We start from the raw sequence: 22,639 nt of genomic DNA, 5'->3' as shown, positions 1-22,639 counted from the left end.
TCGGTCAGACCACTTTGGAGAACTATTTGGAAGTACTCCTAAGCTGAACACATATATACTATTAAAAAACCAAACCTGTTGCTGTCGAATAGATTCTGACTCATAGTGACCCTATAGGACAGAACAGAACTGCCCATAGGGTTTCCAAGGCTGTAATCTTTACAGGAGCAGATTGCTATATCTTTCCCCCTCGGAGCCCTCGGTGAGTTTGAACCGCGGACCTTTGGATATGTGCATTTTTATCTATGTGTGTTACACTTTCATTGAAAGTTTACTTAATACACCAGTGTTCATCGCAGCACTATTCACAATAGTCAAAAGGTGGAAACCGCCCAAGTGTCCATGAACAAATGGATGGATAAACAAAATGTAGTCTATCCATACACTGGAATATTATTCAGCCACAAAGAGAAATAAAGTCCTGATCCATGCTACATCATGGATGAACCTTGAAAACATTTTGCTAAGTGAAATAAGGCAGACACAAAAGGACAAATATTATATGACCCCACTCACAGGAAATATCTACAGTAGGCAAATGCATAGAGACGAAAGTTCATTAGTGGTTACCAGGGGCTAGAGGAGGAGCCCTGGTGGCACAGTGGTTAAAGAGCTTGGCTGCCAACTAAACGGTTGGCGGTTCAAACCCACCAGCTGCTCCTTGGAAACCCTATGGGGCAGTTCTGCTCTGTCCTATAAGGTCGCTATGAGTTGGAATTGACTCGAAGGCAAGTGGGTTTGGTTTTTTGGTACCAGGGCCTGGAGGGAGGGAGAAATGGGAAGTTAATGTTTAAGAGGCATTGAGTTTCTGTTTGGGGAATGAAAACATTTAGAAATGGATGGTGGTGATGGTAGCACAACATGGTGAATGTAATTAATGTCACTGAATTGGACACTTAAAAAAGGGTTAAAATGACAAATTTTTTGTTATATCTATTCTACCACAATAAAGAAATAAAATAAGTTTATTTTAAAAAGTAAGTCACTTCAATCAATCCAGCCTCTGAATAATGCTAAATTAGAAGGGAGACTAAAGAAAATAAAAATGCATTGATTCAGGGGATAGTCAAATGACTGATAACATCTGAAAAGGTGCAAACTATCCAGCCTACAGAAACATCTATTGTCCCCCAAGAAAATCACTGGCCACATCTACACAGCCTCCATCTGTGATTCATGGCCACTTGTAGAAAGGTACTGGCACGTGGAAGCTCCAGGCCATGTGCTGGCCGTGTACTATATCCTCAGATGGGCACTGTTCTCCACTCCCGCCAGGAAGAAAGCGCCTCCTCTTTCCAGCACTTCCAAGCTGTTTCCAGCTTCAAGGCTTACCTTAAAATTGGACCTGCATATGGTAGCTGCCCGACTCATTCCTTCTCCTATTGAAAAGAGAAGTGACACTGATGAAGAGCCTTAATTCCAATAATCAAGGAGGAAAAAAAAAAGCCTTCTAATGTGAATTGCTCTGTGGCCTGAGCTTCCTATTGTTCAACATAATTCCACTTAGAGTCTAGGAAACATAGTACCGAGGAAAGTTGGCTACTTCAACTAAGCTCAAAAAATAGGAGAAATGAAAGGCTTCCAGAGATGACCTAGTCCAGGGATGGCTTACATACAAGCTACCATGTTCCCCTCCCATACTCACGGAAGACAACAGTAACTGATCAGGGCATGTGTTCCATCCGAATACAGATGGAACCTCAGAATCCTTCTTAACACAATGCTCCTGGCAGCCACTCATCAACTGGAGGTGATGTACAAATCGAAACCTATTTGTAATCTTTGAGTGAGGATAATCTGTCATTCCCGCAGGAGTTCTTTGGACAGTTTGGGCCATCTGTCCCCTGACAAACTCCTCCCTTCAATGATGGGCAGTGTGCTACTTCATAATGTAGTTAACAATATTTATTAAACACCTCATGCCAGGTGTCAGGTATGTAGTAGGTACCATTCCTAAACAGTACTCATAATTAGAAAGGTCTTCCACTGTCAAAATCTGCCTTCCTCCCTTGGGGAACATCTAGCTCAGCTGGCATAACACAGTTTATAAAGACAATGTTCTACATTCTACCTTGGTGAGTAGTGTCTGGGGTCTTAAAAACCTGTGAGCAGCCATCTAAGATACTCCACTGGTCTCATCCCTTCGGGAGCAAGGGAGAATGAAGAGAACAGGATACAAGGAAAAGATTAGTCTGAAGGACTAATGGTCCACAGCTACCAAGGCCTCCACCAGACTGAGTCCAGTACAGCTAGATGGTGCCTGGCTACCACCACTGACTGCTCTGAACGGGATTACAACAGAGGGTTCTAGACAGAGCTGGAGAAGGATGTAGGACATAATTCTAACTCACAAAAAAAGACCAGATTTACTGGCCTAAAGGAGACTGGAGAAACCCCGAAAGTATGGCCCCCAGACACCCTTTTAGCTCAGTGGTGAAGTTATCTCCGAGGTTCACTGTTCAGCCTGGGAGTGGACAGCCCCGTAAAAACAAATGGGACTAATGAGGTACAGCAGTCCAGTGACAAGGGCCAGAAGGCAGAAGGGGACAAGGAAGCTGGTGATAGGGAACCCAAGGTTGAGTAAGGATATTGTTGATGTGATGTGAGATTGTTAACCACTGTCATAGGGCAACACTTGTAGTAACTGTTAAATGAGAAACTATTTTGTTCTGTAAGCCTTCATCTTAAGTGAGAACAGCAGCACAATTGGAAAAGCGTAGTCAATGTCACTGAACTGTGCATGTAGAAATTTTTGAAATGGTGTATCTTTGGCTATGTGTATTTTCACCAAAAAAAAAAAGGTTGAGAAGTTAGCGGGTTGACATGTTGTAGGGTTGTTAACCAATGTCATAAAACAATATGTGTACTACTGTTTCATGAGAAACTATTTGTTCTGTAAGCCTTCACCTGAAGTACAATAAAAAAAGAAAGAAAAAATCTGCCTTCCTCCCTGGCCAATAGCCAGCTAAGTGACTCTGGATGAACCCCTTTCCCTCGCTGTGCCTCAGTTTCCTGATCTGTAACATGAGAGAGTGGGACCAGCACAGTTTCCCAGAGGGCACTGTGGCAGCTTGGAGACAGCCGTCTAACAGCCCTTTCTTTTCTCCATGGAGTGTCTGCTGTGCAGGAGACGGCTTGTGCCTGTGAAGGGCCACAGCCCGGAACAGGCAGCAAGAAAAGACACAGCAGAGCCTGGTGTGTGTAGACAGGACAAGAGGAGCAGAGAGATCTAGGTGTTTACTAACAAAAGGTGGGCACAAGCAAGGGGGTGTGTAGGGGCAAGCCCGGTGGAGGAAGAAGACAGACTTGGCAGAGTGTGGTCCGGGGGCTCTGTGTGCCGCTGCCAGGCAAGCCCACCCTCAGGCCCCTCCCCACGGCTCCCTGGACTGGAAGGCTCTGTCTAGGTGCAGGCTCTATCGGGCCACTACATGACTGAACCTGCTCAGCCTTCACAACTAACGCATGAGGCCAAAGCCATCATGATCCCGTTTTAACAGATGACCAACAGGGCATAGGCAGGTTTGGTGACCTGCCCAAAGTCCCGCATCTGGGAAGGAAGCGGCAGAGCCGGGATTCAAACCAAGCCCTGGACTGTTCACGGAGTGGGGCTGAGCAGCTCAGGGGACATGGTCCCGTCTGCGAGGGGCCAGGTTGCCAGCTCCATGTGGCCCCAGAAGGCAGAGCCAGGACTCAAGAACAAGCTTCCGAACAGGCACTTGATACAATGTTCCCCCTGGGGGTGACGGGTCACTGTGAGCAGAGGCCAGATAGCGGATGCAAGCGGAGGACCTGGGCTCGACTCGATGCTGCCTGGCCCTGGTATTTGAGAGTGCAGTGATATGGGGTAAGTGACCTGTGGGCCCATGTGGCTGCCCTGGAACACAAGGGTGCTCCTTCACCTCCTCTTTCCTTTACAAGAGCCACACACATCCTCAGGGGTGTAGCAGGCACTCCCCCTTTGCTGGAGCTCAGGACCATCTGGTCGATGGCTCTTGGCACACACACCCCAAGTCCCTGGGCACACCCTCCAGCCCCATGACAGTACCTTTCAGGGCGACGGAGAGATTGATGTCAAATGTGTAGGGCTGGTCATGGCAGAGATACGGCAGGGGCCTGGGGTCCTGGAAGGGCAGAGCACAACACAGAGGGTCACTGGTGGGCAGGGCCAGTTGGGCCTTCAGCAGTGGGGCTCACCAGGCACGTGGACCCTGAATGGCAGTGGGCAGGGGTGGTATATGTGCCAGGCTCCCAGAAAAGCAGCTGAGGGAGAGGCATCAGCAGGTCAAAGATTACAGGGCCCAAATCAGAGATGCCCCAGAAAGCCAGGGGAGGGGAGAGCCAGGGCAGGGGAGTGGTGGTGGGGGAACAAGGCAAGGCCTTTGTAGGCAGGTCCCCCTAGAAGGTGGAGAGCAGAGGCGGCAAGCAGAGGCAAACCTGCCTCTGGTGCTGGAGCCAAGCTGGGCTGGAAAGCCCACATTTCTGCCAAAAGCAGTGTTTTTCCACAGGGTGGTCCATGAACCACCAGGGGCACGTGGGATCACTCCTAGTGATTGTATTTTAACAGTTTTTTTTTTGTGTTTCTTTTTATGATCACTTTAATATTGTGGCTATTGATGCTGGGAGGGATATAAGGTTCCTTTTTAAAATATATTATTTAAGTTTTCTAATGAGAGCTGTGTTAAAGAGAAACATTAAATAAATAATAGTCCAGAAGTGGCAATAATGGTGAAGGTAGGATATAGTGACCAGCATTGGGAAGGGCTAGTATAAAGGCAGATGGGCCCCAAAATCTCTGGCAAGGGTAACGTGATGCCCTATGAAGACAGACCTGAAGGAAGGGGTGAGGACGGGAGGGGCCAAGGTAGGCAGGGGGTGGCTGTGGGGCCCAGGTGATCCGTGGTGAGGGCCAGATGGCTACTGAAGTAGCCGTGAGCACAGGGCTCACCAACAGGGAGAAAGAGAAAGTCTTGGAGGAGCCATCAAGAAGGGACCAAGGGGACCAGAATGGCAGCCCCACAGGAATCTCATGAGGAGCTTGTTTTCAGCACAGCAAACACGAGAGACACCAGGCCCAGAGATGCAGAGGCGCGCAGGTGGGCAGGCTGGGCGTGGGTGAGATGGAGGTGAGGGTCAGTGGGGGGATGGAAGGAGCAGGGCAGACGTGGGTCGAGGGAGCAACTTAGAAACGGGGTTGCAGGGTGACTTCCAAGGGCTCTGGGAGACTTGGGAGAACTGGGACAAGTCACGTGCCAGAAGCCACGGAGGGAAAGTGCCTAGAGGGAGTGAGGGGCTGCAAGGAGGTCCATGCTAAAGGGGGGCACAGGCCACGGCACTGGCAATAAGGAGATCCCAGGTGACTGTGACTGCTGGTGAGGGGGTAGGCACTGCAGCCAGATGGTACCAGGCTGGGAGTGAAGAGTGAAATGGTGAGATGTGGCGGGGACAGTGAGGCTGGCAACAGGAGGCTGCAGAGACCTGGACCCCCTTGTTGCTGGGCTCCAAACCACATTCTATGAGTTGGGCTCCAGGGGGCGCCATTCACACAGAAACACAATTTGATGGTGACCAGGAAGTCATGCAATGTGGTGATACTATCAGAGAGCCCTTCTCCTGCCAATTCACCAGATTCCCTGGCTTTGGAGGATTCCGAAGGTTACAAAAGTCTGTGTTTTCTCCAATGACTGCAGGGAGCAGGGAGAGCGCATGGATGCCTGGAGGTCATGGCAACCAGGCTGCCAGGGCACTTGGTGGTGGCCATGCCATGGGCACAGAGCTTCCCTCCAGAAGGTCTGCATTCCTGATGTGTCTGTGCAGCAGGCAAGCAGCCCCAGCGCGGTGGGGCCTGGGTTTGGGGGTATCCTGCACAAGGTGTGCTTACCTGCACCGGGTTGGGCACAGCAAAGGGCATGAGAGCGTCCATGGGCACCACCCACGGAGAGATGGTGGTTCCAAAACTCTTCCCGAGGAACGGCCCAAGAGGGACATACTCCCACTTCTGAATGTCTCGAGCTGCAGCAGAAGGGCAGGTTCCAGGCTCACAAAGGCTGACGGGCCTCGCCCCATGGCTCCCTCTTTCCCTCGACCCAGGAGCAGACCCAGCAGAGCCCTCTACACAGAGGCTGCCCTTAAACTGTGTGCAACATTGATGCCAAGGGCAGCAGTCCTTTGAGGTCACTGTGCCAGGTCACAGCAAAGACAAGGATGACCCAGGGCTGTCAGGATATCCCCCATGAAGGGGCTAGAAGCTCATCCTCAAACCAGAGGACAGAAACTTCCTGGAATTCACTGAGCTATCTCCCGCTACAGCACAGCATAGGGGCTGAGAGCACAGGCTCAGAAGCTAGGCTGCTGCGTTTCAAATCTTAACTCAGCAACTAAAATATCTGTGTGCTTCAGTTCCTCATCTGTAAAATGGGAATAAAAATATTACCAATATCCCATAGGGATTCAATAGGATAGTCCATGCAAGGTGCTTAGCACAGGGCCTGTTATATAACCAAAAAAAACCCATTGCTGTCGAGTCGATTCCAATCATAGAGGCCCTACAGGACAGAGTAGAACTATGCTATAGGGTTTCTAAGGCTGTAATCTTTATGCAAGCAGACTGCCACATCTTTCTCCCACAGCAGCTGGTGAGTTCGAACCACCAACTTTTTGGTTAGCAGCCAAGCGCTTAACCACTGCACCACCAGGGCTCCTTGGTATATAATAAATGCTCAGTAACATTAGCTATGGTGTCAGCTGTGTCCCTATTGTACTTATAAGAAAACTGGAGCTCAGAGAGGTTAAGTAACTGGCCCACAACGTCAGAGCCAGGATTTCTGTTCTACATCCAAGGCCACACTCTCAGCCACTGTACTGCCTGCCACCATCGACCAGCACCAGACAGAGGAAACCATTCATGGCTTCTGGAAAGTGGTGTCCCAAATACCCAGGCTCGACCTGGTCCCCAGCCAGACAGGAAACTCAGCCTCAGGATGCCCAGCACCCGTCATTACCACTCCAGTCGTTCATGAGGACCATTCCAAAAATGTGCTCATGGGCCTTGGAAACGGGAATCGGCTCTCCGAGTTTGTTCCCAGGGCCTACAAAGAAAGCCTGCCATGGGCGAAAGTGATTAGCATCTGGCTGGCCTGTTGCCCCCGGCCACCTGTCACCTGGAGGGCAAAAGTCTGGCACTTACAAACCACAGCCAGGGAAGACTACCAACCCATGAACTGCATGTGAGCAGTCACAAGGCCACCCGGGGAAGCAGCCTGCAGTGCCTACCTGAGGCCCCTCCTCCCACGCCCCTGAGTTCCACAGGCAGCTTCCCAGACCTTTCTGTTCTTTCCCCCTTCACCCCATATGCACTTTGCATTTTAAGATTTGACAGCTCCATGAGGTTCTGAAAAATGAAAATGCCCAGGTTTGTCTTCATGTCATAAACCATCAAAAGGCAGCCTCCTGAATGCAGCAGACAGCCTGATAGGGGCACACCCCACACCTCCTGACTCCTGACCTCACACCCAACCCCTTGCCCATCTCCTCTAAAGAAAAATAGCGTCAGCACAACGCCCATTAACCCACAGACATCACTGGGGCAGAAACTGAGAAAGGTACAGAGCTGTCAGAAGCACACAGGCCCAGCGATGATATTTGCAAAACCTGAGTCAGTTTTATTTGCTCTGTGTCAGCGTTTAAACATTGCACATTTGTCATCAAGATAAAAACAAAAACACCCAAGGGCACCATCGTAGGACAAATCCTACCACCATCAAGTCCAGATACTCTGTGCTCCCTGCCCCCAATTGTTCTTCACACTCTGACTTCCCGCCTTGTCTCCACCCATACCCCCTCCCACCCCTGGACCCCAATAGGGACCAACACAGGAGAAGTATCTGCCTGCAGAGTCCTTGCTTTCTCCGGGCCCTGCTCTGAGCGCCTCCGCCTGAGATTTCTCTCCAGTTATCCTGTGGTACCTGTGCTAAGGTGTCAGGGGCCAGAGGCTGGCTGGGAAGGCCCTGCTACCATCCTGGGGCCTACTAGGCAGTGTCCACTCACTTCTCTCCTCTCTCAACTCTGGAAAGATCCCAAAGATACCCCAGGGCAGGTCTGGAGGGATGGAACTCCAGCAAAGCAGACCAGGTCTCCAGCCAGTCCCCACCTAACCCTGGATTCCCACTGCCACAGTCCTACTTACTGGGTGGGCCCACAGCCACTTTTCCTACACCAGCAGTGAGTAGACACAGCTTCCTGAGGCAGCACCTAAAACTAGGGGTGCTGACTATGAGATAGGAAAGCCCTCTGCCCCCCATCTGTACTTCCCCCGGGGCCTGGCTCCCCATCAGTCATCTGACAGCCTGGCAGCACCCTGAGACACTGCCCACGTTCCCCGAGTCCTCTCTCCTCCAGGTCAGCTCCTCCTTGCCATCACTCTCCTGGTCCCCCCACCTCGGGGGCCGCCTAAATTTCAGTGTCCTTCTTTAAAATGTGCAGCCCTGCAGCATAGGGGTCCTTGAGGTCATGGAACTCTTCTGATGGAACTGACCAGATCCATGTCTATCTGGTGGTGATACTGTACTGTGGTTATGCTGGATGTTACCATTGGAGGAGACTGTGTGAAGGGCATTTGGGATCTCTCTTTATTATTTCTTACAACTGCGTGTGAGTCTACAATTATCTCAAAATTTAAAAAAGGGCAGCCCTGGAATGACCACAGTTCTGAGGCTGTGTGTGCCCAAACACAAGTGCAGCAGGGCCTAATACTCCCGATGGCCAGGTGGGGACACCCAGAGCCACCATTAATTTGCTGAGGATGGGGGAAGGGTTCGTTGTTCAGGGCAGCCATCCCAGGGAGCTCTACTGCCACTACTTTTATAGTGACCACACGTCAATAAAACACCGAGGCACAGCTTACCATTTCCAACTCCATGTCCAAGAGCTTGCAGGTACTATAGATGGGAGGCTTAGCTGGAATAACACCAGAAAAAGAGGCTGTTAAGAGTGCCAGGCTGCGGAGTTCACTGTGTGGACACAGAGAGCTGGGCACCCGGCGGCACTGGGATCTTGGGGCACTTACAGTCATCAGGGCTTATCTGTCCCATGGGCCTTCGGATCGGGGTGCCGGACACCACGACAGAGGAGGCACGGCCGTGGTAGCCTACTGGTAAGTGCAACCTGATAAAGGAAGACAAAAGAAGGCAGGGCATCAACGCTACTACAGGTTGCAAACCGTACCCAAACCCGTTGCAGTTGAGTCAGTTCCGACTCATAGCGACCCTACAGGACAGAGTAGAACAGTCTCATAGAGTTTCCAAGGAGCTCCTGGTGGATTTGAACTGCCGACCTTTTGGTTAAGAGCCGTAGCTCTTACTCTGCCACCAGGGTTTCCACAGGTTGCAAAGTAAATTTAAAAAATTAAAAACAAAAGAGCCAATGCATAGACATGGTTCAAAAATCAAAAGGTACGTAAGGGTAAACAGTGGGAATAAAAGTACGATTTTCTTCCACCCTTGTCTCTAGCACCAATATGGTGCTGATGCAGATCCATGAAGAGCAGATAATAATCATGGTTATCATTTGCTCGGCAAGGTGCTTTTCACATTGTTTCTCATTCCATGTCATGTTTACAAAAGCCCTGCTCTGCATGTGTCATTAGCCATCATTGAGCAGCCCTGGCTCTGAGAGCTTCTGTGGCTTGACTGGGTCCCACAGCTGTGAAGTGGTGGAGCTGGGATTCAAATCCAGGTCGTCTGACCTCAAAGTTCTGTGGCTTCCACTGTAGCCTGCTCCCTACCTAATACAATGGGACCCTGGAAACAGATGGTAAAGCTGAAAGCAGAAGAGTCATCCCAGGGCAATGGGAACACTGTCAAGAGCTCTGTTTATCAGACAGAGATGTGGGAGAGGAGATGAAAGAGGAAAGCCCACACAGTTTGCATTTCTAAATGTCAAAACTCATTACAATGGTATTTAAAATAGCAGGGTGCTGACAAAGAGATCGACTGGACAATCTGAGGCACCCAGAAGGCTGGCTGGGAAGCCATATGAGAAAACTTGGCACTCAGTAAATAAAAAGTGGTGAATGTCGTTTAGACAATGAGATGTGTTAGACCCTGTAGTGGGTTCGGTAAAAACCAGTGGCTGTCGAGTCGATTCTGACTCATGGCGACCCCATGTGTGTCAGAGTAAAACTGTGCTCCCATAACATTTTCAATGGCTGATTTTTTGGAAGAAGATTGCCAGGGCTTTCTTCCAAGGGGCCTCTGGGTGGACTCAAACTTCCAACCTTTCAGTTAGCAGCCGAGTGCATTAACTGTTGGCACCACCCAGGAGTGGGTTCAATAGTGACCCAAAAAAAGATATGTCCACATCCTAACCCCCGGAAAATGTAAACATGACTTTATTTGAGAAAAAGCATCTTTGTAGATGTAATTAAGTTAAGGATCTCAAGATAAGAGCATCCTGGATTATCCGAGTGGGCCCAAAATCCAATGACAAGTGTCCTTACAAGAGACAGAAAAGAAAAAGACACGGAGAAGAGAAGGCCATGTAAGGATAGAGGCAGAGATTGAAGTTATGTGGCCATGAGCCAAGGAATGCCTGCAGCCATCAGTAGCTGGAAGAAGCAAGGAACAAACTGTCCCCTAGAGCCTTCAGAGAGAGGGTGGCCCTGCCAACACCTTGATTTCAAACTTGTGGCCTCAAGAACTGTGACAGAATAAATTTCCACTGTTGTAAGCTATCCAGTTTTAATTAGTTATGGCAGGCCCAGGAAACTAATACAGACCCATATCTCACATGAGACATAAAAGAAAATTCCAGATGGATTAAAGATCTAAATGTACAAAGCAAGGCTATAACAAGTACTATGAAAAAATACGGACACTATTTTCAAATTCTTACGGTGGAGAAAGCCTTTCTAAACATGACTCAAAAGTAAATGCCACAAAGAAAATGACTGAGCCCCCCAGACACCCTTTTAACCCAGTATTGAAGTCACACCTGAGGTTCACCCTTCAGCCAAAGATAAAGCAGTCTATAGGCCCAACAATAACACACGTGAAGGATGTGCTTCATAGTTCAATCATGTATACAAGACTAAAGGGCACACCAGCCCAAAAGCAAAGATGAGAAGGCAGGAAGGGACAGGAAAACAGGATGAGTGGAAACAGTGAACCCAGAGGGGAGAAGAGAAGAGAAGAGTGTGGACATATCGCAGGGTTGGCAACCAATGTCAGAAAACAATTTGTGTATTAACTGTTTAATGAGAAACTAATTTCCTCTGTAAATTTTCACCTAAATCACAATAATAATAAAAAAAAAAAAAAAAAAAAAAGACCAGACTTACTGGTCTGACAGATACTGGAGGAACCTCCAAGACTATGGCCCGTGGACACCCTGCTAACTCAGAACTGACACCACTCCAGAGGCCTACTTTTCAACCAAAGATTAGACTGGCCTATAAAACAAACAATAACACATTTATTGAGTGCCAAGTTTTCTCATATGGCTTCCCAGCCAGCCTTCTGGGTGCCTCAGATTGTCCAGTCGATCTTCTTGTCAGCACCCTGCTATTTTAAATACCATTATAATTGAGTTTTGACATTTGGAAATGCAAACTGTGTGGGCTTTCCTCTTTCATCTCCTCTCCCACATCTCTGTCTGATACCGAGTTCATCAAATATACGAGACCAAATGGGCAGCTCCTGTCCAAACACAGGACGAGAAGGCAGGAAGGGACAGGAACTGATTGAATGGACACAGGGAATTTGGGGTGGAAAGTGGGAGCGTGCTGTCACAGAGTGGGGATTGCAACCAATGTCACAAAACAACATGTGTATAAATTTCTGAATGAGAAACTAACTTGAGCCCTAAACTTTCACCTGAAGCACAATAAAATTTTAAAAAAATAGCAAAGCATGAATTGTACTGTCTGTAAATTATACTTCAATAAACATAATTTTTTAAAGAGAAAAAAAGAAAATGATTGACATGCTTGGCTGTATAAAAATTTAAAACTCTTGCATCAAGAAAGACAGCAAACAAAGTAAAAAGACACGTAACACCCTGGGAGAAAATATTTGTAACACATTCCAGCAAAGAGTTAATTTCTATGATACAAAAACATTCCTTCAGATGTAGAACATAATTCTAACTCACAAAAAAAAGACCAGATTTACTGGCCTAAAGGGGACTGGAGAAACCTCGAGAGTATGGCCCCCAGACACCCTTTTAGCTCAGTGGTGAAGTTACCTCTGAGGTTCACCGTTCAGCCTGGGAGCGGACAGCCCCGTAAAACCAAATGGGACTAATGAGGTACAATAGTCCAGTGACAAGGGCCAGAAGGCAGAAGGGGACAAGGAAGCTGGTGATAGGGAATCCAAAGTTGAATGAGGATACTGTTGACGTGTTGTGAGATTGTTAACCATTGTCATAGGGCAACATGTGTAGTAATTGTCAAATGAGAAACTATTTTGTTCTGTAAGCCTTCATCTTAAGTGAGGACAGCAGCACAACTGGAAGAGCGTAGTTAATGCCACTGAACTGTGTATGTAGAAGTTTTTGAAATGGTGTATCTTTGGCTATGTGTATTTTCACTAAAAAAAAAAAAAGAGGTTGAGAAGTTAGAGGGTTGATATGTTGTGGGGTTGTTCACCAATGTCATAAAACAATACGTGTACTACTGTTTCATGAGAAACTATTTGTTCTGTAAGCCTTCAGCTGAAGTACAACAAAAAAAATTAAAATTAAAATTAAAAAAAAAACAACATTCCTTCAGAACACAACAGACAGTCCCGGACGGAGCAGGAGAAAAGTGTGGAGCAGAACTCAAATTCACGTGAAAAGACCAGACATAATAATGGTTTGACAGAGATGGGAGGAACCCCCAAAACTATGGCCCCCAGGTGCTCTGTTAACCCAGAACTGAAACCATTCCCGGAACCCACTCCTCAAAGATTAGACAGGACTATAAAACAAAAAATAATGCAAGTGAGGAGTGTGCTTCTTAGTTCAATCAGCTACAAGAGACCAAATGGGCGGCTCCTGCCCGGAGGCAGGATGAGAAGGCAGGAAGGGACAGGAACTGGTTGAATGGACACAGGGAACCCGGGGTGGAAAGAGGGAGTGTGCTGTCACATTGTTGGGATTGTAACTAATGTCACAAAACAGTATGTGTATACATTTTTGTATGAGAAATTAACTTGAGCTGTGTCACGGATTGAATTGTGTCCCCCAAAAAATATCTGTCAAATTGACTGAGCCATGATTCCCAGTATTGTGTGATTGTCCACCATTTTGTCATCTGATGTGATTTTCCTGTGTGTTGTAAATCCTGTCTCTATGATGTTAATGAGATGGGATTATTGGCAGTTATATAAACTCAATCTACAAGATTAATCTACAATTTAAGCCAATCTCTTTTAAGATATAAAAGAGAGAATAGAGCAGAGAGACAGCGAGACCTCATACCACCAAGAATGTAGTGCCGGGAACAGAGCACATCCCTTGGACCTGGGGTTCCTGCAAGGAGAAGCTGCTAGACCAGGGGAAGATTAATGACAATGACCTTCCTCCAGAGCTGACAGAGAAAGCCTTCCCCTGGAGCTGACACCCTGAATTTGGACTTCGAGCCTTCTAGACTGTGAGAGAATAAACTTGTTTGTTGAAGCCATCCACTTGTGATATTTCTGTTACAGCAGCACTAGATAACTAAGACAGCTGTAAACTTTCACCTAAAACACAATAAAAATAAATACATAAAACACTCCTTCAAATTAATAAGAGATAAACGACCAAATAGAAAAACTGGCTGAAGGCATGCAAGAATATCTCTGAAAGAATATATAAGAAAGTGATAGCAGTATTGCCTCTGGAGAAAGGAAATGGATGGTGGGAAAGTCTTACTTTTTTCCACTATTTACCCTTAAGAACCTTTTGGATTTGGAACCATGTATATGTACTTACTCTTTTTTGCTGCTTTTAATTTCTTAAATGTTTGAAAATTTTTGCTGCTTTCAATTTCTTAAGTATTTGATATACAAAAAGATATCATAACAAATAATTACGTACTACCAATGAGCCTAAGAAATACGATGTTACAAATCCAGTTAAACGCCCTCTTTGTGTCCCTCCTTGATCTTTCCCTCTCCTTCCCTCCCTTTCTGCCCTCTCCCTGAAGAGGGGACCACCACCGAAATTTGGTGTGCTTCATTCCCCTTATTTCTATACACTTTTACTGTTGTGTAATTTTTTTTTTTTTTTGCATCTTGTTATACGAATGGTATTCTACTGTGTATTTTTCTTGCATTGTTGTTGCTGCTGTTGTGTGCTGTCAAGTCAATTCTGACTCACAGTGATTCTATAGGACAGAGTAGAAAGTGCCCCATGGGGTTTTCAAGGCTATAATCTTTACGGGAGCAGATCGCCAGGTCTTTTCTCCTGGGTTCGAATCACTGACCTTTCAATTAGAGCTGAGCGCTTAACCACTGCACCACCAGGGCTCCCTTTTCTTGCAATAGTGATTAAAAAAATTATTTTGCAAAAGACTGAGATAAATTTAAGGTTACTTAAAAGGAGAGATGTCAATGATATTGACTCAACAGCAGCTGGTATACACACATACACAGATATATATATAGATACACATACATACACATATATGTGTATCTATATATGTATGTATGTGTATATCTATATATGTTGACTTTTTCTTTGTTTTTTTTACACAAATGAGAGCACACTTTACATAACACATACCCTGCAGTTTGCTTATCTCACTTAACAATATATCATGCACATCCCTCTTAATCTAACTTATTCTATCAATAGCTACAAAGCATTGACTACTGTGACTATACCACAATTTATTCAGCTATCCCTTCACCAATGAGTCTTCAAACAGCTTCCAGCTTTGGGCAGCTAGAAACACTGCCAAGTGACCATCCTCGCCCTTGAATACTGACACGTGGTGCTTTCATTTCTGTAGGACCGACGCAGGAAAGTGAGACAGAGAGCCAGAGGGTATGCTCATTTTATATTTTAAATGTTTTACTTTCTGTAGTGTTTGGATTAATTACAAAAAGTATGTATTATCTGTATTACACAAGATATGTACATAAAGTAATAAAGGCACAACACCGCCACCTTGCATTAAACGTCACTAGAGAGGGCCTGTTTGTGCTCATTCTGCTGAAGAAAATGGGGTGGGGATGGCTAAGGCTCTCACACCTGGTGTCAAACAGTTAACCCATTTCCTGGCCTTTCTCCTCACTTCCTGGGGGCCGCTTGATACTGATGCCCAGGGGATCAGTATCCTAAATGTCTATGCAGTCTCATTAAGTCAGCACCACCAGGACCACCAGACAGACAGGCTGTGGCTGGCTGGGAATGAGCTCAGCCTGCAGCCTGCACAGAGGCCAAGTCCCACCTCAGGCGGGAGCCTGCAGACTGGGCTGTATCCGTGATCCACCCCATCTGGTTCTGCAACCTTGGCCTGCTGCTTAACTTCTCTGGGTGGTAACCTGTTCTGTCTCTCTCTCCCCTTTTCCTTCTTCATGTTTGTTCCCACAGATACCCACCCCCCAGCACAGCCCATCTGAAACACTGCTCTTCTCTCAGAAAAGCCTTTGTCCCACCCCAGCTCCTGTGTGTGGCTGGCAGCACCCGGTCCTGGGGGTTTCCCTGCCACAGGGTCCAGGACCTGAGTTCTGAGCAACTGCCCCATCCGGAAGGCAGCATTGAACAAAGGAGAAAGGGTCACAGCTCTGGGTTCCGGCTTGGGCAATGGTCTTGACCTGGGAGTTAGGAGCCGGTCTCTGGCCATGTTTGTCCTCAGACAAGTCAATCTTCTCTGAGCCTATTTTCCCTCCTGTAAAGTGGGGTAACAATCATGGCCTTGCGACCTCCCAGAACTACTGAGAGTTAAACCAATGAATGTAGCTGACCACATTTTGAGAAATATGCAGCACTGGACTCACATGAGCATTCTCATTCACCAGAGATTTCTAAGCAAAGAGAATGCTGAGATTTAACACTTGCTGATAAAACAATAATACGCGGCTTACAAATGGAAGAATCCGAGAAGGATCTTAGTGACTCAGAGGGATTCATTTCCAACCTCTGTTCTCTAGATGAAGTAGCTGCAGCTCAGAGAGGTTAAGGGACTAGCCCACGATCCCACAGCAGGCCCAGGGCTGGGCTGAGACCAGAAGCTGAAGCCAGCTCCCACTTCATTTCCAGCAGTTCCAACAGTATGGCCATTACAGTAAGTCCCTGAGTTAAGAACGTCTGACTTGCAGACAACTCGTACTTAACAATGGACTGTCATAAAGTCTATTGTATTAAAATTTTGAGTTAAATACAATGGTTTGTAATAACAGCTGCACCCACTGATTCATGATGCTCATGAAAATATTGGAAGTATTTAAGTGTTCATATGCATAGAAAGGTAATATATATACTATACACTAAGACAAACATTTGAATAACTGACGCTAAATAATTTAGAATCATATGTACCTGTTCTGACTTACCTACGAATCAACTTAAAAGGCAGACTTAGGAACAGATCACGTTTGTAAGCCTTACTGCTTTTCCTCCCCCGTTTGCTTTAGCCCAAGAGGGGCTTCACAGCCCCTGGGGACAACATGCTGCTGGAAATGGAAAGGCAGACTTTGAACATATCCAAGCTTCTGATCGATACAAACCAGTTTGGCATCAAGGCATTCTCCTTGCCCCTGAACATGATGCCAATGTTTGTAGCATGCTGCCGAGAGGAATAGAAGTCCGTGTAGTCTCCTGCAAAGAGAGACATGAGAGAGCCCATCAGTGACTCTGATGCTCAGGAAGGAGCACGGAACACTTCCAAGGACCAGGGCAGGAGATATGAGCAGGGGGAAGCAAGTGCACAAGCTCCCGGGGCTTCATGTTCAGGGCACTGGGCGCTCCGGCGGCACCGCGGGCAGGGCCATGGGTGTGCACACGACAGTTCTAAAGTTGCCCTGCGACAACTCTTCCTGCAGTGACAGCACCAAATGCAACACAAAATAACTTCACTGAAGATTCATTTGCAAAGCTCCAAGTGAGAAACCAAGAATAAGGAGCCAACACTTTGTGAAACTTGCAGTGGAGTTTGAACATAAAACGGCGGACTCTGCTCCTGTCATGGGCTTCCGGCTTCTCCACTGCTGCCTGCTTGTTATTCCTCGGGTCCCACAGGCCTTCCTCACCAGGCCTTTGACTACGCTGTGCCGGCCACCCGGACTAAGGTCTCCCTTGTCTCTGTGTGTCCACAGCCTCTCACTTCTTTGAGGACTTCTTCTCCGTGAAACCATCCTCACCCTCACTCACTGGATCTCCCGCCTATGAACCCTTCAGCTGAACCTGTTACGGGTTGAATTGTGTCCCTTCCAAAATATGTAGTGACATCCTAACTCCTATACCTTTGGGGGAGCCCTGGTGGCGCAGTGGTTAAGAGTTCGGCTGCCAACCTAAAGGTCAGCAGTTCAAATCCACCAGCTGCTCCTTGGAAACCCTATGGGGCAGATCTACTATAGTATGGAATCGCTGAGTCAAAATTGACTGGAAGGCAATGGGTTTGTATACCTTTGGAAATAGGGTTTTCTTCGTTCTGTTATTGAGGCCATATCAGCATAGGGTGTGTCCTAAACCTAATCACTTCTAAACAGAGACAAGAAAGCACAAATGGGGTTAAGACGGATGCCCTATGAAGATCTCCAAGGAACCAAGGAATGCTGGGAGACAAGGGTCTTCTCCCTGAGCCTTTCCCTACAGCCAGTGCCCTGAATTTGGAGCCTCCTGAACTGTGAGACAATAAATTTCTGTTCTTTAAAGCCACCCACCTGCAAACTAAGACAACATCCTTCTTGGGGAACGCTTCACTGCGCGCTGGCGGTGAGGGTATGTGTGTGTATAACTTGCTTTCTTTGCTACTCTGTGGCCTAGCCTAGGCCTCATTCTGTTTGATTCTCCCTGAATGCCAGAAACAAGGTCTTATACTTCGCCGGTGCCCAATAAGTGCCTGTTGATTATGATGCATGTGGGTGGTTTGCAAGCTGTAGGCACCTGTCTCCCAAATAAAAAAAAAAACAAACTAGTTGCCGTGGAGTCAACTCTAACTCATGATGACTCCGTGTGTGTCAGAGTTGAAGTGTGTTTCATAGGGTTTTCAATGGCTGAGTTTTTGGAAGTAGATCTCCAGATCTTTCTTCCAAGATGCCTGTGGGTAGATTCAAGCCTCCAACCTTGCAGTTAGCAGCTGAGTGTCTTAACTGTTTGCATCACCCAGGGACTCCCACCTGTCTCCCATGCAGGAGTAAATCCTTCATCTGCTGGAAGAGGCCTGTTTAGAGTTAACAAACAATTTCTCTTTCTCGGCTTATCCTCTCAGTTGCTGGCAACTTAATACTAGAATACACAGGAAAAACCAGTTGAGACAGTTTGCCTAGTGTCCTTCCCAAATCGCCACTCAAAAAAAAAAAAATGCTGGTTAAGCCAGTAACAACAGCCTAGACCAGAAACGAACATGGTGAAGGATGAGGAGAGAAAGGAAAGTCTACGGGGCCAACTGGTGGACAAAGCCCTAGTTTCTGCTTCCCGACTTCAGTCCAAAAGCATAGAAATAACAGCTGAGATATTTTTCAAAAGAATAAATGCATAACAAGAAAACAAAGACAAGTAGCATCAGCCAATCAGAAACTGTGAGGAATCCCTGAGAGATGACTGGTTTGCCAAAAACTACCTTGCCAAAAAATGCCATAGCCCCAAAGAAGCGCATGAGAGGAGTGCTGGGAGAAGAGACTGGGTGAGTGGGCACAACCGAGTCAGCCCCTGTCCCTGCCCCCACCCTTTACCCAGCTTTTTCCAAACAGCAGGCAGCAGAGGCCTGTACCTAAGCTGAAGAGCTGGGCCACAGAGGCAGCGAAATGCCTCCGGAGGTTGGCAGTCCTCAGGAGAAACAGGGAGCAAGCCCACAGCTGGAAAGCAAAATACCAGAGCTCCGCACCAGGAAGCAAGTCCTGCCCCTCTCCCTGGGAGCTGGCTACAGGAAAAGCCGCATCCACAGACAGATAACAGGGTATTTTGTACACAAATAAGATGAGTACAGGAGCCAGAGTCAACCAAGCATCCAGGAAAATCCTCACCATGAAAGAGGTGCCAATCCAACCAAAGAAAGAACTGACACCCAAGGAGACAAAATTAATAGAGAAGCTAGAAGAAGACTTACAAGAATGCTTTAATCGCCTTTAGTAAGATAGCAATAAGAAAGGACATTGCATGCATAAATCAAAAACAGGTTGTTTTGTGAAAAAATAACTTCAGATCTGGAAAATGGAAAACAATTAGAATGTGCCCATCTCTGACTCAGGGACGGTCATCCTGGGATCTTGTCTGCCCTCCTCCCCTACCTGGACAAGACCTCCTCTTTTCCTGCCATTTGATGCTGGATATAAGGTCCCCTCAGCCCCCTCTTAGGATGGAAAGCAGAAAATCATTTGCAGGTACCTACAGAACAGGTAGATAAATCTCATGTTCTAGCTCTTCTCTTAAAAACAGAAACATGGAAGTGACTAAGTCTTATCTCATAAAATCATGGGTCTGCGGGGCAGAAAAGACCTGGCTTAAAACCACGCCTTCAGGTAGATAATATATTATTTCCACTTAATAGAGGAACAAGTGAGGTCTACAGACATTAAACAACTTGCCCAAATCTATATTTGAATTCTGACTCTGCCATTTTCTGTCTGTATGTGATCTTGGACAACCCTTTTACTTCTCTGAGTCTCAGTTTCTCCATCTGCAAAATGGGAATAATAATACCAATCATAGGGATATTGTGAGAGTAAAGGAAATAATGTATCTAAAGTACTTATCATAGTGCCTGGCACATCGTAGGCCTTCCCTTACCCCTACTGGGCATCAGTGTTGTCCTGGCATGGCTATTTCAATTAAATTTCTCATTAGAGAGGCTCAAAGCAGAGCTAACGGTTGAATCTTTTTCAAATAAGAAAACACATGTAAGTGTGCCTTATAGACTGTAAGTGCAGTACAAGTATCTATCACTCCAGCACTTGCTTTAGAATAATACAGTGCTACATTCTGCAACGATATCAGCTACCCAGTAAGAGCCCAGGGTAGAGCCTACAAGGCATTTCAGAGCACCCCTGCCAGATTTAAATATGTAACAGCGTCTGCCTCCTCGTTTGTTTGTTTTCCTATATGTGTACAAGTCTATATTATTATCACTTACAAGGGGCTGGAAAACAGAGGAAAGGAAGAACTGAGAGAAAGGAAATAAAGGGAAAACTCCATCAGGGAACCAGTGGATGCTGAGCGGTAGAAGGTAAACAATTCTTATCATACTAGGGTTTTGACTTGAAGTCCCTGGGTAGCACAAAGAGTTTATGTTCAACTACTAGCCTAAAGGTTGGCGGTTTGAACCCACCCAGAGGTGCCATGGAAGAAAGGCCTGGTGATCTACTCCTGTAAGATTACAGCCAAGAAAACACTGTGGAGCTCAGTTGTACTCTGTAACACATGACGTTGCCATGAGTCGGAAGGGATTTGACAGCAGCGGGTTTAGTTTTGGTTATGTGCTTCTCAGCACAGAATTTCAACTATTTGTAATGTTTAAACCCTTAGAGAAGGTCAGCAAATACCGAATATATGTCTGCCTCTCTTTTGGAAGTGGACTATCTGCATGTAAGGCTTCCTTGGGCTGATCTAGGTACTGAGCCACGAAACAGCGGGCAGAGAGAGCCGGAAGGGCTGCCAGGGCCCAGGCTGCTGGCATGCTCATCTTAGCCAGAGTCTGTGGTCCCAAGGGGACTGGCAGGGTCTGCCAGCCTCTAGCATGCCTGGGCACAAACCCAACGGGCAAGGCCTCCTCATGGGGCTGGTGGACCAGCATGGAGGGTCGCAACTTCTGCCTCAGATGGATTCAATTTCTCTCTCAGCTTCAGGCGAAGGCAGTCTCAGCAACTCGAATTTCCTGAATGAAACTCCAGTTGGACACTGTGCCAAGTGCTGAAATTGGGCCTCTTCACCACCCTCTGGTCTCTTTCCTCAACACTGCTGACTCTTGGGTTGAGCTCAGAGCACTTGCCACATAGCCTCTTGGCAGGGCCAGATTAAGGCATGTGAGGGCCCTAAATATTGATAATCTGTGGTGCCCCCTCCTGTTTACTCAGGCATTCGAACAGGATATGTGTATATATATATATATATATATATATATATATATACACACACACGTATGTGTGTGTGTGTCTTAGCTATCCATGATGTAAACTTCTTTCAAAATGCGACTATAATGTTAGTGATTGAACGAAAAAGTAGCGTATGCCATTTTAGCGGAATGAGATGAATTGAATTATAAAATTTTTAGTGGATGCAGGGTACTGAGATTTTTCCTATATACCACATTTTCTACAAAAGGACTATTCCACATATTCTACAACAAAGAAAACAAGTCAGTGAACTTAGTTGTTTCAACAATCAATGTAAAATTCTGCTGATGTCCCACAATGAAAAAATGACTTTCAACCATTTTGCTTTAAACGGCTCATACTTCGGTTTTGATGCTTGTTTCATAATAAACGTTATAATTATAAATGAACAAATGAAAAGACGTCATAAAAGAAAATTCAATGATAGGAAAACAAATATTACAACAAATTACTATATTTTATTTTTAGATAGATCTTTCATCTCTAACATGTTATAATTAAAAACATTTCTTTTTATTCTTTGCTCTGACAAATTCTCCAATAATTTCATCACAATTAAGCTACCAAACAATATCTACTTCCATATATAATAAGGATACTGAATCAAGTCTTTCTTGCGTCATTGTACGCTGAGGGATTTTTAGTCTCTTTTGGGACAAAAATGAACATTCTGTCATGCAGTTTGTGATCATTAAAGTCAGGAATATGCATAAAGCAGTTTCAACATTGGCAAATATGCGTTGTATTTTATCTTCTGTTATGGAATCACACATGCCAACATGAATAAAATTTGTCTTTCCTGAATCTGTAAACTTAGTTCTCATGTAAGTATGAAATTCTTGTACTTCTCAGTAAAGGTTTTTATTTAAGTCATCGGGATAAGCCTACACTAATTTCTTGGATGCCTTCATGCATCGGGGATAGCCACATTATTTAAGAAGGAAAAGCTATTTAAAAGAACTTGATACACTTTTGCCCTTCTTTTCATGCAAGATTCAACCGTATCAATGATGGTGTAGTATGTGGTTACACGAAATAGATCTCTGGCACTGAACAGTTCTGGAGCACTTCCGTCATTTACTTGTTTCTTTCTAACGCTTCCTTGGCAGTGAACTGCTTGATAATCAGTATTTGGCTGTATTCATTTTGTTGTGTTTTCAAAATCTTAAATTATGTAAATACCCTGTTAATGACTAGTAGAGATCTGTATATGTCTTTAAATTTACTACTGACTCTTGGAGAGCTTGACTTGTCTGATGAAAATGCTGCAATATATTATTCCATATAACCAACATAAATATATACTCTAGTGTTTGCATTTTGTTGGCAATGTTTTCAGCTTCTCTTTTCTCAGTATCTTCTTTTTGTGTCTGGTCTTCAGCGATATTTTCTAAGGCATCGATAGT

At 46.0% G+C, this 22,639-nt stretch overlaps 1 protein-coding gene across 1 annotated transcript in view; it reads right to left on the bottom strand.

Moving 5' to 3' along the window:
- The window catches only part of FAH (fumarylacetoacetate hydrolase), a 48,609-nt gene that overhangs the window by 15,615 nt on the left and 10,355 nt on the right, over positions 1-22,639 (bottom strand). Inside the window, exons 5-11 of the mRNA XM_004387496.2 lie at positions 16,692-16,782; positions 9,062-9,159; positions 8,900-8,952; positions 6,999-7,098; positions 5,879-6,009; positions 4,046-4,121; positions 1,333-1,379 (exon numbers count right to left, since the gene is read on the bottom strand). Of these exons, the coding sequence (XP_004387553.1) occupies positions 1,333-1,379; positions 4,046-4,121; positions 5,879-6,009; positions 6,999-7,098; positions 8,900-8,952; positions 9,062-9,159; positions 16,692-16,782 (596 nt within the window). The remainder of the gene's footprint in view (positions 1-1,332; positions 1,380-4,045; positions 4,122-5,878; positions 6,010-6,998; positions 7,099-8,899; positions 8,953-9,061; positions 9,160-16,691; positions 16,783-22,639) is intronic.

The sequence above is a fragment of the Trichechus manatus genome, unplaced genomic scaffold (assembly GCF_000243295.1).
Source record: "Trichechus manatus latirostris isolate Lorelei unplaced genomic scaffold, TriManLat1.0 scaffold00186, whole genome shotgun sequence".
Classification (NCBI taxonomy): Eukaryota; Metazoa; Chordata; class Mammalia; order Sirenia; family Trichechidae; genus Trichechus; species Trichechus manatus.
Note: the sequence above shows the minus strand (reverse complement) of the source record. Positions and strands in the feature narration are given on the sequence as shown.